Here is a 14,037-nt window from a genome sequence, read left to right on the forward strand (position 1 = left end):
ACAGAAAACCCAAAGGACAGAAAGACGAAACATGAAAATTACAATCTAGAGTACTCACTCCCTCTCCTATCGGAGTCCAATAGCAAAAGGAGAGCTGGGGGGGCCAGGAAAGGGGGGAGGCCATAACCTTTGCAAGGGTAGTTCCGTTTAGAAAGGTAGTCTGCTACACTATTTCCTTCGCGCCAAATGTGGGAAACCTTCCATTGGACTAAACGGGAAAGCAAGTGATGGATGACCTGAATATGAGTAAAGCATTTCCAGGGAGTTTTAGAGGTGCCCATGATAATATCAGCTGCTGTTTTAGAATCAACTTCAATCCAAATCTTAGTCAAACCCCAAGATGAGGCCAGCCTAAGACCTTCAAGCACAGCCCTGATTTCCAGCGCAAGAATCTCCTCCTGCTCTACATTAACGGAAAACATAGATAGGAGGAAACCGTTATTATCCCGTATAGCACCTCCCATACCTCCCCCATCCGCGTCTAGAGAAGCATCCGAGTTAATTTTGAAAGTCCCTTGATTCGGTTTATGCCAACAGCAGACCTGAGGAGAACGAATTTTGGGAAATAGAGGACAACCAAAGTTGGCAGTGATGGACCTGTTACTTATGGTGTCCACATCAGTAAGGTTTAGGCCTAACATTTTTGTTCGTATCAGGGATAGAGTTTCGGACAGCAGGACAGAGTTGGGAAGAAAGGTTTTGCGGAAGATTCTGTGGTTTCGCTCCATCCAGATGGTGTAAATTGAGGCTTCAAAAGCAATGAACGCCAATGTGGAAGATTGCCCGGCACCTTTAAAGTGGTTAGCAATCAATAGTTCTTCTTGAATAAGATCAGGTTCAGGGTTTCGCCATAGTTGTAGTTTCCCAAGAATTGATTTCCAAACCCATTTCGAATAACTACATTGGAAAAAGAGATGGTTAACAGATTCTTGGCCTGAGTTGCATAGGATACAGCTTCTGTTGACAGAAGGGTCAAGAAATGGGAGGTTGTCAGTTGTGCTTAGGCCATTATTGAGGGCTTTCCAAGAGACAAGAGCGTGCCGAGGAATATGCCCACTGAACCAAATTCGCGAAGCCCATGCCGGCTTTTCAAATTTCTGTCTGGTAACATCCCACCCACTTTTGGTAGAGAAAATACCACTGCTGGTCGGTTTCCAAATAGGAGAGTTAATTGCAGAGTTATTGAAGATGGCTTCCAAAAGAAGGGATTTTTCCTGAGATAGAGAACCAAGGTTCAGAATAGGATTCCAGGATCCTTCATGATGCAGCTGGTCGAGAGTCTTCAAAGAAGAAAGGGAGGAATCTGATCTGTGCCTGGATATGAGGGATGAGATCACACCCCTCGGATGCCAAGGCTCGTTCCAAAGATCAATGGCAGCTTCATTACCCACTAGGCAGCAGATGTGGGGTTTAGCCAGATCTCTACTCCTGATGATACTTCTTATCCCCCAGGAAGGTGTCGAAGGCAGGTTAATGGTCCAGAAGGTTTTTGCTTTGATATATTTCAGAGAGAACCAGCGGGCCCATAGGTTATTCTTAGCAGCAATGATAGACCATACCTGTTTGATTCGAAGAGAGACATTGATGTCCCTGAGAAGTCTAATTCCAATACCTCCTTCGCTTTTAGGCCTGCACATTTTTTCCCACGAGATTGAGTGATGCGATTTTTTTCCTTCCAAGCTTCCCCAGATGAAGGACCTGAAAATTCTTTCAATCGAATCCATTACCCCCTTGGGGATATCAAAAGCAGAAGACCAAAAAATCATGAAACTATTCCGCACAGTTTTAACAAGCTCAATTCGACCGGCTTGGCTTAGGCATTTGCTAGACCAACTGACAATACGCTTGCGAACTTTAGTGATAAGAGGAGCACAGTCAGAAACAGTAAGTCTTGAAGTAAACAACGGGAGGCCGAGATATCTAATGGGAAGAGTTCCTTCTTTGAACCCCAGAGTTTTCAGGATTTCAAGTTTATCTCTGAGAATAGTGCCCCGAAAAAAGATTTCAGATTTGGAGGGGTTAGCCTCCATCCCAGAAACCTTATGAAACAAAGACAGGCAAGAAGATAGAATGGAGGCATTTAGGGTAGATCCCTTGGCAAAGATCATTAGATCATCTGCAAATAGCAGGTGAGTAATGGCTAGAGAGCCTTGAACAAAGGGAGTAGACAGGGCATTCGAGGAGGAGGCATTTTCAAGAAGGACAGAGAGCATTTCCATGGAAATAGAGAAGAGGAGGGGAGAGAGGGGATCACCTTGACGAAGCCCATTAGAGGAAGTGAAGAAGCCTTGGTGGGATCCATTAACCAGGATAGAAAATGAAGGGTTCGAGATGCATTCTTCTATCCAGCCTAACCAGACAGAGTTAAATCCTTGCTTGGCCATGAAGGATAACAGAGCTTGCCGGTTGATGTTGTCAAAGGCTTTTGCGAGATCGATTTTCAGGCACATGGAAGGGGTGGGGGAGGGAAGGTGAAAGCTGTGGAGAAGATCATGAGTGAGGAGGATATTGTCTTGAATTTGTCGACCTCGAATAAAGGCAGATTGAGACAGGCTGTGAGGTTGGAAATGACAGTCCGAAGTCGGTTGGCTAGGATTTTTGTTATCGTTTTGTACAAAAAGGTGCAGAGAGATATTGGACGATACTGAGAAGGGGAGGAGCTATCCGGGCCTTTTGGGATGAGGGATATGAAAGTGGCATTAACGGATTTAAGCAGTTTACCTGATTTAAAAATATTTTTTACGGCAGCAATGAACTCATCTCCCAGAAGGTACCAGAAGGCGCGAAAAAAGGAGGCATTGAAGCCGTCCGGACCCGGAGCTTTATCTCCATTTGTTTTCCAAACCACATCTTTAATCTCCTCTGATGATATTGGCTTGGATAAAATGTCAGCGTCCTCAACATTCAGTTTTCGAATTGGATCAGGGGCAGCAGCAGTCTGTATTTCCCATGATTTAGAATCTTGGAGAAGTGGTTGATCAGAATGGAAGAGATCTCAACAGGGTCGGTGGTTTGAGTGCCATCTCCTCTTTTCATAGCAAGAATATTGTTTTTGTTTTGCCTTACCTTCAGATGCGAGTAAAAGAATTTTGAATTAGAGTCTCCCAATTTAAGCCATTGGGCTCTGGATTTCTGCTTAAGAAAAGATTCTTCGAGGGACGAGAATTTTAACAGGTCCACTCTAATTTTAGCTTCCTGATCAAGGAGGTGAGGGCTGGCTGGGTCTTGCTCAATAGAAGCTTGAATCTTTAACAAAGACTTTCTGATAATTGGCACTTGGATGTCAATTCTACCAAAAACCTCTCTGTTCCATTCTTTAATTTGGTTTTTGACCACTTTCAGCTTCTGGATAAAGGAGAACATGGGGTTTCCTTTTACCTTATGATTCCAGGCTCGCTCAACAATGGGGTAGAGGGATTTGTCTGCCAACCACATGTCCATGAACTTGAAGGGCCGAGGACCAATAGATTGATGAATAAAGCAGGACACAATGAATGGGCTGTGGTCAGAGATTCCTGGAGGGAAGAATTCAGTAAAGGAATTCGGGTAGGAGTGCAACCATTCTTCATTAACAAGAGATCTATCCAGCTTTGCCATTTTCAGATTTCCCTGCTTACCTTTGTTATTCCAAGTAAGATTTAGACCCACAGAACGAAGATCAGTAAGAGCACAGGTGGTGAGACAGGAGTTGAACTCCTCCATCTGGGCTATATTAGGAGGGTATCCATATCTTTCTTCCCGGCTATGGACAGCATTGAAGTCGCCGAGCACAATCCAAGGTGCCTGGTTCAAAGACGCAATATTTACCAAATTGGACCACAGCTCTCTCCTGGAAATATAATAATTATGGGCATAGACAACTGTCATTTTAAAGGTCATACCAGTCTGAATGACTTTCACCTCACAGTGAATATGCTGGCTAGATTCATCAACAATCTTCACGTTTATCATAGCACTGTCCCAGAGGATCCAAATTCTACCTTTAACAACACTCGAATAGTTGCCATGAGCATCCCATCCGTCACAACAATCCTGAACATAGTCCATCATCTTATTACACAAAGCCTTGGTTTCCAGTAAACAACAAATAGAGGTATTGGAGGATTTTAGAAAGCTCTTGATTTCTCTACGTTTTGAGCGGGTGCAGAGCCCCCGGGTGTTCCAAACAGAGATTAACTTCATTGGGAGTCCAGAGCAGAAGGATTCTCGGCTCCACGGGCAGCAGAAAGAGAGGGAGACAAACAATTCAGTTGAGGGTTCGCAGCTCCCGGGTCAAACAGGGAAGGCTTGGGGGGGAGAGTTGGAAGCAGGACAGTGGAGACAGGTTGCAACAGCTGAGTCTGAGAAGGGTCAACTTTCTCCTGATCAGAGTTTAGAGGGGCAAGGAACGAGGAGACAAGATTCGGATCAGCAGGGGAGTCTAGAGCGGATTCTGCACAGACAGTTGGGGTCGAGACTGGCCTGGACGCATCTGGGATTTCTAAAGTGAGGGAATCAAGAATACTGAATCCATTATGAGTACTTATTTGAGGCTGAGGGAGGGAAACAGGGGATTTGGGGAGGTTTTTGAAAGGGGGAGTAACAGGAATGGAATTCTCAACAGATTTAGGAGCTTTCATAATCCATTCCGGCTTAGACTTAGGAATAGGCAGAGGGATGAGTGGGCAGCGCTCAGCGGAGTGACTGAAATCTCTGCAAGTAAGACAAGCTTTTGGTTTCCAATCATATTCAACAGCTTGGAATAAAGTACCTGATGGGGTTTCAATTTCAATGGAGTCGAGGAGTTCATCGTCAGGGGTGACTTCAACACACACTCGCGCAAATTTCAGATGTGTGCCAGCAGCAGTAATGGAGTCCATGAATAGGGGATGGCCAATAGTACTAGCTAGCTTACCCAGCCCACTGGGAGTCCAGAACTTGAGGTGAAGTTCAGGGAATCGAATCCAAATAGGGATGGAAGAAAGCTTTCTTTTCTCCAATGAACACTCTGGGGACCATTTTTGAAGGATAAGAGGTCTCCCACCGTAAGTTGTGTAGGTGCCTCCAGAACTTTAAAAAAATCTTCTTCGAGGGAGAATTTAAAAAGGATGAAGTTTTTGGGAAGGGAGGAGATTAAAAACTCTCCTTTTGGCTGCCATTTACGCTGGAGATGTTGCTTAAGAGTGGAAAAGAAGGGTCTTCTGCCAAGAAGGAATCCCAGGAGACAATTTTTCCATTTGTTCTCTGCCTCTGCATAATCTGTTTCTTGAAATATGGCCTTTTTTTACCCTTGTCCGAGATGGTGGGAGAGAAAAAGGGGAGAGTAGATTCAGGTTGAGGAGGGAGAATGGGGGATGCAACGAGAATTCTGGCCCAGGAAGGAGAGGGTCTTGGGTCTGGGAGCAGAGGAGGCAAGGGGAGCAAGGAAGCAGGAGGCGGGAAAGGATTGGGATTCAAATTTTGGGAGGGAGGAAGAGTAAGATCGACTGGGGAAGGATTGGAAAATCCAGGGATTTTGAGTATCGTGTTTTGATGAAGGGACACCGATTCAAATAATCCCGCATTTGCAAGTTTCAAATTTCTGGGCGGGCTTGCAGATTGGGGGTAAACTTCTAAGTCATGCTTCGGGATCTGGGAGGGAGAAAGATCTACGGAGGAGGGAGAAGCACGTGAGTCCTGAGCCCAGACAAGCTTTGTCTGCAAGGACAGAGGGTGGTTGGGCCTCAGAGAAGAAACCGCTGGTTCATTTCTATTTTTGGCCATGGATACAATGCTGGGTTTCTCCTTACCCAAAATGGCAACTTTCTCCAACCTCAGGCCATCTGATCGCAAGGGAGAGGGTGACCCTGATGATTTGTTATGGGATGGAGAGACCTCCTGATTAATAGCCACAGAAGAGGAAGATTTGGGGTGCCTAGGAGCCGCAATTTTTTTATTCGAGGAATAAGGAGAGCTGGGTAAGGACCGAATGGGTTTTGAGAAGATTTTGTGAAGTCTAGTCCCCTTCTTCCAGTGATTAGCAGGGTCAAAATCAAGATCTTGAGTCTGAAGCTTTCCAAGAGCGTCCAAAGTGAGTGAAGAAAAGGATTTTGTGCTTGAGGGTATGACACGAGATTCAGGGAGGTTAAGATGACCAGCTGGCCAGTATTTCTCCTCAAAGGCTTTGGCATTCTGAAGCTGGTCGAAGAGGATTTGATTCGGCAACGATTTTCCTTCCTCAGATCCCTGGTTATGACCGGATGAACCCAAAGCTTGATCCAATGGAGATGGACCATGAGAGGAAGATGAGGATCCCTTGCTCCCGCTGCCAGCCAGACCAGAGGATGGCTGAACTTGCCCCTTGCTGCTCAAACTAGGAGCAGAAATGGATTTGCCCGGATCTGGGGGGATGGCTTCCATGATAGGAACTCAAGGACAGCAGGGGTTGGAGAAGGATGATAAACAAAAAAAGGAAAGGGAGGAACAAGAAGGGCTTGGGCCCTTGCTGCTACGCCGGCCGCCGCCGGCTCTCGCCGGAGAGAGGGGGAGGAAGATGAAGATTTTCTCTATCCTCAGAGTTTCTCTCTCCTCAGAGTTTCTCTCTAAATGACCATCTCTAGGGTTTACTAAGTCTAAAAGATTAATATTTTATAAAGTTTCTAAAATATGAAACTTTCTATTTTTTCAATCTCCATCCTTTATCAACTAAATCTAAGATTTAATGCCATCTCATCCTAATCTCAAAACTTGGCTAAAATCTCCTTCACACCATCTCTACGGTTTCATATGTCTAAAAGATGGATGTCTTACAAAGTTTCTAAAATAAAAAACTTTCTATTTTTTCAATCTCAATCCTTCATCAACAACATCTAAGATTCAATATCATCTCATCTTCGTTCGAAAATATGGCTAGAAGCTTCTTGACAACATGTCTAGAGCTTACTAAGTCTAAAAGATTGATGTCTTATAAAGTTTCTAAAATAAAAAACTTTCTATTTTTTCAATCTCCATCCTTCATCAACTAAATCTAAGATTCAATACAATCTCATCCTCATTTCAAAACTTGGCTAAAAGCTCCTTCACACCATCTAGGGTTTCCTATGTCTAAAAGATGGATGTCTTACAAAGTTTCTAAAATAAGAAACTTTTTATTTTTTCAATCTCCATCCTTTATCAACTAAATCTAAGATTCAATATCATCTCATCTTCGTTCCGAAAGCATGACTAAAAGCTCCTTGACACGATGTCTAAGGTTTACTAAGTCTAAAAGATTGATATTTTATAAAGTTACTAAAATAAGAAACTTTCTTTTTTTTTCATTCTCCATCCTTAATCGACTAAATCTAAGATTCAATACCCTCTCATTCTCTTCCCAAAACTTTGCTAAAAGCTTGTTGACATCATCTCTAGGGTTTCCTATGTCTAAAAGATGGATGTTTTTTAAAGTTTCTAAATTTAAAAACTTTCTTTTTTTTTCAATATCCATACTTTATCAACTAAATCTAAGATTCAATACCTTTTCATCCAAATCTCAAAACCCGGCTAAAAGCAGCTATACAACATATCTAGGGTATCTTATGTCTAAAAGATGGATGTGTTATAAAGTTTCTATAGTTAGAAACTTTCTATTTTTTCAATCTTCATCCTTCATCAACATTGAAAAGGGACATATATCCCTCCTTTCCTGTCTCCTCCGGCTCTCCTTCAGCTCCTGGATACTGATAGGAGTGGCATTGAGTTCTGTAGAATGTAAATCCTCCATGACTTGTATCTCTGTCTTTTGGATTCTCTGTTGTTGGGAGCTTGTTCCCTTCTTGTTGGCTTATCAGCCCCCTTAGTTGTAACTCTTTTTATTTCCTAATGCCTGGTTGGGGTCCTGCCTAACCCCTGCTTACTCATCAAAAAAAAAAAATCTAACATTGATCCATCTCATCCTCATCTCAAAACTTGGCTAAAAGCTCCTTTACACCATCTCTAGGGTTTACTAAGTCTAAAAGATGGATATTTTATAAAGTATCTAAATTAAAAATCTTTCTATTTTTTCAATCCCTATCCTTCATCAACTAAATCTAAGATTAAATATCATCTCATCATCATCCCAAAACATGGGTCTCCTATCTTTACAAGATGTATGTTTTATAAAGTTTCTAAAATAAGAAACTTTCTATCTTTTCAATCTCCATCTATTACCAACTCAATCTAAGATTCAATAACAACTCATCCTCATCTCAATACTCTGCTAAAAGCTCATTGACATCATCTCTAGGGTTTACTAAGTAAAAAAATAAAATATTTTACAAAGTTTCTAAAATAAGAAACTTTCTATTTTTTCAATCTCCATCCTTAATAAACTAAATCTACAGTTCAATATCTTCTCATCCTCATCCCAAAACTTAGCTCAAAGCTTATTGATACCATCTCTAGGGTTTCGTATGTCAAAAAGATAGATGTTTGATAAAGTTTTCGAGATAAGAAACTTTCTATTTTCTCACTCTCCATCCTTCATCAACTAAATTTATGATTCAAAACCCTCTCATTCGCATCCCAAAACATGGCTAAAAGCTCGTTGACATCATATCTAGGGTTTCCTATGTCTAAAATATGAATATTTTATATTGTTTTTAAAATAAGAAACTTTCTATTTTTTCAACCTCCATCCTTCATCAACTAACTTTAAGATTCAAAATCAACTCATTCTCATCTCAAAACTTGGCTAAAAGCTCTTTAACACCATTTTTTAAACAAGTTTCTAAAATAAGAAACTTTCAATTTTTTCAATATACATCATTCATCAACTAAATCTAAGATTCAATATCATCTCTTCCTCATTTCAAAACACAGCTAAAAGCTCATTGACACTGTCTCTAGAGTCTCATATGTCTAAAAGATGGATGTTTTATAAAGTTTCTAAAATAAGAAACTTTCTATTTTTTCAATCTCTGTCCTTTATCAACTAAATCTCAGATTAAATACCCTCTCATTCTCATCCCAAAACTTGGCTAAAAGCTCGTTGACATCTCTAGGATTTCCTATGTCTAAAAGATAGATGTTTTATAAAGTTTCTATTATAAGAAATTTTCTATTTATTCAATCTCCATTTATCATCAACTAAATCTAAGATTCAATATCGTCTCATCCTCATTTCAAAACATGTCTAAAAGGTCTTTGACACCATGTCTAGAGTTTACTAAGTCTAAAAGATTGATGTTTTATAAAGCTTCTAAAATAAGAAACTTTCTTTTTTCCAATCTCCATCTTTAATCAACTAAATTTAATATTCAATACCCTCTGATTCTCATCCTAAAACTTGGCTAAAAGCTCATTGAAATCATCTCTTGGGTTTCCAATGTGTAAAAGATTGATGTTTTATAAAGTGTCTAAAATAAAAAACTTTTTGTTTTTCAGTCTCTATCCTTTATCAACTAAATCTAAGATTCAATACCATCTCATCCACATCTCAAAACTCGGCGAAAAGCACCATGATATCATATTTAGGGTATGTTATGTCTAAAAGATGGATGTTTTATAAAGTGTCTAAAATAAAAAACTTTCTATTTTTTCAAACTCCATCCTTCATAAACTAAATCTAAAATTGAATACCATCTCTTCATCATCTCAAAACTTGGCTAAAAGCTCCGTTACACCATCACTAGGGTTTACTAAGCCTAAAAGATGGATATTTTATAAAGTTTCTAAAATAAGAAACTTTTTATTTTTTCAATCTCCATCCTTAATCAACTAATTCTAAGATTCAAAACTCTCTCATTCCCATCCCAAAACTTGGCAAAAAGTTCGTTGACATATTCTCTATGGCTTCCTATGTCTAAAAGATGGATGTTTTATAAAGTTTTTAAAGTAAGAAAATTTGTATTTTTTCAATCTACATCATTTATCAACTAAATCTAAGATTCAATATAACCTCATCCTCATCACAAAACATGGCTAAAAGTTCCTTCATGCCGTGTCAAGGGTCTCATATCTCTAAAAGATGGATCTTTTATAAAGTTTCTAAAATAAGAAACTTTCTATTTTTCCAATCTCCATCCTTCATAAACTAAATCTACAATTCAATATCATCTCTTCCTCGTCTCAAAACTTGGCTCAAAGCCCCTTGACACCATCTCTAGGGTTTTATAAGTCTAAAAGATAGGTGCTGTATAAAGTTTTTAAAATAAGAAACTTTTATTTTTTCAATCTCCATCATTCATCTACTAAATTTAATATTCAATACCCTCTCATTCTCATCCCAAAACTTGGCTAAAAGCTCGTTGACATCATCTATAGGGTTTCCTATGTCTAAAAGATGGATGTTTAATAATATTTTTAAAATAAGAAACTTTCTATTTTATCAACCTCCATCATTCATCAAGTTAATCTAAGATTCAATACCATCCCATCCGCATCTCAAAACTTGGCTAAAAGCTCTTTGACACCATCTTTAAACCAGTTTACAAAATAAGAAACTTTCAATTTTTACGATCTACATCATTCATCAACTAAATCTAAGATTCAAAACCATCTCATCATCATCCCAAAACACGGCTAAAAGCTCCTTGACATTGTCTCTAGGGTCTCATATGTCTAAAAGATGAATGTTTATTTTAGAAACTTTTTATTTTTCTAATTTTCATCCTTTATCAACTAAATCTCAGATGAAATACCCTCTCATTCTAATCCCAAAACTTGGCTAAAAGCTCGTTGACATCATCTTTAGGGTTCCATACGTATAAAAGATGAATGTTTTATAAAGTGTCTATTGTAAGAAGTTTTCTATTTTTTCATTCTCCATCCTTTATAAACTAAGTCTAAGGTTCAATACCATCTCATCCTCATCTGAAAACTTGGCTAAAAGCTCTTTCACACCATATCTAGGGTTTCTTATGTCTAACAGATGGATGTTTTATAAACTTTCTAAAATTAAAAACTTTTTATTTTTTCAATCTCAATCCTTAATCAACTAAATCTAAGATTCAATATCATCTCATCCTCATCTCAAAATATTGCTAAAAGCCCCTTGACGCCATCTCTAGGGTTTCCTATGTCGAAAAGATGTATATTTTATAAAGTTTCTAAAATAAGAAATTTTCTATTTTTCAATCTCCATCCTTCACCAACTAAATCTACGATCCAATACCATCTCATCCTCATCTCAAAACTTGTCTAAAAGCCCCTTGACACCATCTTTAGGCTTTCCTATGTTTAAAAGATGGATGTTTTAAAAAGTTTTTAAGGTAAGAAATTTTCTATTTTTTCAATCTCTATCCTTCATTGACTAAATCTAAGATTCAAAACCATCTCCTCATCATCCTAAAACTAGGTTAAAAGCTCCTTGACACCATCTCTAGCTTCTCTTATATCTAAAAGATGGTTGTTTTATAAAGTTTCTAAAATAAGAAACTTTCTATTTTTTCAATCTCAATCCCTAATCAACTAAATCTAAGATTCAAAACTATCTCATCTTCATATCAAAACTTGGCTAAAAGCCCCTTGACACAATTTCTAGGGTGTCCTATGTCTAAAAGATGGATGTTATATAAAGTTTCTAAATAAGAAAATTTCTATTTTTTCAATCTTCATCCTTTATCAACGAAATATAATTTTCAAAACTTGGCTAAAAGCTCATTTACACCATTACTAGGGTTTACTATGTCTAAAAAGTTGATGTCTTACAAACTTTCTAAAATAAGGAACTTTCTATTTTTTCAATCTCCATACGTAATCACCTAATTATAAAATTCAACACCCACTCATTGCCATCCCAAAACTTGGTTAAAAGCTCATTGACATCATCTTTAGGGTTTCCTATGTCTAAAAGATGAATATTTTATAAAGTTTGTAAAATGTGAAACTTTCAATATTTTCAATCTCCATCCTTCATCAACTAAATCTAAGATTAAGTACCATCTCATCCTCATCTGAAAAGCTAAAAGCAACTTTACACCATCTCTAGTGTTTACAAAGTCTAAAAGATTGATGTTTTACAAACCGTCAAAAATACGAAACTTTATATTTTTTCAATCTCCATCCTTCATCAACTAAATCCAAGATTCAATTCCCACTCATTCTCAACCCAAAACTTAGCTAAAAGCTTGTTGACATCATCTCTAGGGTTTCCAATGTCTAGAAGATGGATGTTTTATAAAGTTTATAAAATATGAAACTTTCTATTTTTTCAATCTCCATCTTTCATCAACTAAATCTAAGATTTAATATCATATCATCCTTATCCCATAACATATCTAAAAGCTCCTTGACACCATCTCTAGGGTCTCTTATGTGTAAAAGATGGATGTTTTATAAAGTTCTTAAAATAACAAACTTTCTATTTTTTTATTTCACAACCTTTATAAACTAAATCTATGATTCAATACCATCTCACCTTATCTCAAAACTTGGCTAAAAGCTTCTTAACACCATCCTATGTCTAAAAGGTTGATGTATTACAAAGTTTCTAAAATAAGAAACTTTCTATTTTTTCAATCTCCATCCTTCATCAACTAAATCTAAGATTTAATAACATCTTATCGTCATCCCAAAACTTGGCTAAAAGCTCATTGACACCATCTCTAGAGTTTCTTAAGTCTAAAAGATGGATGTTTTATAAAGTATCTAAAATAAGAAACATTCTATTTTTTAAATCTTCATCGAAGATCAGCTAAATCTAAGATTCAATACCCTCTCATTCTCAACCCAAAACTTGGGTAAAAGCTCGCTGACATCATCTTTAGGGTTTCCTATGTCTAAACGATGGATGTTTCATAAAGTTTCTAAAATAAAAAACTTTCTATTTTTCCAATCTCCATCCTTTATCAACTGAATCTAAGATTCAATATCATCTCATCCTTATCTCAAAGTTTTGCTAAAAGCACTTTGACACCATCTATGGGGTTTTCTATGTCTAAAAGATTAATTTTTTTAAAAGTTTCTAAAATAAGAAACTTTTTATTTTTTCAATCTCTATCATTTATCAACTAAATCTAAGATTTAATACCATCTAATACTCATCCCAAAACTTGGTAAAAAGCTTATTGACACTATCTATAGGGTTTCTTATGTCTAAAAGATGGATGTTTTATAAAGTTACTAAGATAAGAAACTTTCTATTTTTTCAATCTTCATCTTTCATCAACTAAATCTAAGAATCAATACCATCTTATCATCATACCAAAACATTGCTAAAAGGTCCTTGACACCGTCTCTAGGGTCTCTTATGTCTAAAGATAGATGTTTATTAAAGTATCTAAAATAAGAAACCTTGGACACAAGCGCAACCCAAAACCAGATCTTGTTCAGGAAGAGCTATGGCTTGCTAACAACTTCAAAGGTGCAAGTCAGACTTCAATTTTGGCCTACATTGCTTTCGAAGCAGCTATCTACAGTATATGGATTGGACGAAATCATCGAGTTTTCCACAAAATCTTTATTCCCAACTCAGTGCTGCTGCCTGAAATTCTAACCCTGATAAGATCAAAGATCCTGGGTCTGAAGATTGAGGATGTTGATAACCAAAGCAATAGGTCGATAGCCTCCAACTTTGGTTGTACCCTATGTCCCAGAATCCGTTCTCCCCAAGTATGCACCTGACTTAAGCCGTTTCATGGGTCTTTTAAAATCAACACTGACGCTTCTTTGGATGCTGAAGGTGGGGGTATTGGCGGTGCAATTCGGGACAACAATGGATTCCTTGTTTCCATGTTCTCTGTTAATGTGGAGCGGGAGGAGATTCCCGCTCTGGAAATTCGTGCTGTCCTCAAAGGATTACAGTTGGCGTCAAATTTTGGTCCTGCTAGTATTTGGATGGAGGTGGATTCTAAAATCGCAGCTGATGTAATCAATGGAAACGCTAAAATTCCTTGGAGATGTTTCCATCGTATACAAGAAATTCACCAGCTCCTATCCCTTTTCCACCAATGGAGGATTACTCACATTTGGCGAGAAGGGAACAGTGTTGCGGACTTCTTATCCAAACGGAAATGCCCGTGCAAAGGGACAGGCATCCCTCCTTTTCTGTCTCCCCGGCTCTCCTTCAGTTCTTGGATTCTGATAGGAGAGGTAGTGAGTACTGTAGAATGTAAATCC

At 38.2% G+C, this 14,037-nt stretch overlaps 1 protein-coding gene across 1 annotated transcript; it reads right to left on the reverse strand.

Moving 5' to 3' along the window:
* Positions 1 to 2,440: 2,440 nt before the first annotated feature.
* LOC143865437 (uncharacterized) lies at positions 2,441 to 4,050 on the reverse strand. Its single transcript, XM_077375816.1, has 2 exons — positions 3,067 to 4,050; positions 2,441 to 2,938 (listed from the first exon to the last, which is right to left on the reverse strand). Exons 1-2 carry the CDS (start codon positions 4,048 to 4,050, stop codon positions 2,441 to 2,443), a joined length of 1,482 nt encoding a protein of 493 aa, XP_077231931.1.
* Between the last annotated feature and the right edge of the window lie 9,987 nt (positions 4,051 to 14,037).

The sequence above is a fragment of the Tasmannia lanceolata genome, unplaced genomic scaffold (assembly GCF_043159265.1).
Source record: "Tasmannia lanceolata isolate RefF3 unplaced genomic scaffold, GAP_Taslan_0.1 ptg000079l, whole genome shotgun sequence".
NCBI lineage: Eukaryota > Viridiplantae > Streptophyta > Magnoliopsida > Canellales > Winteraceae > Tasmannia > Tasmannia lanceolata.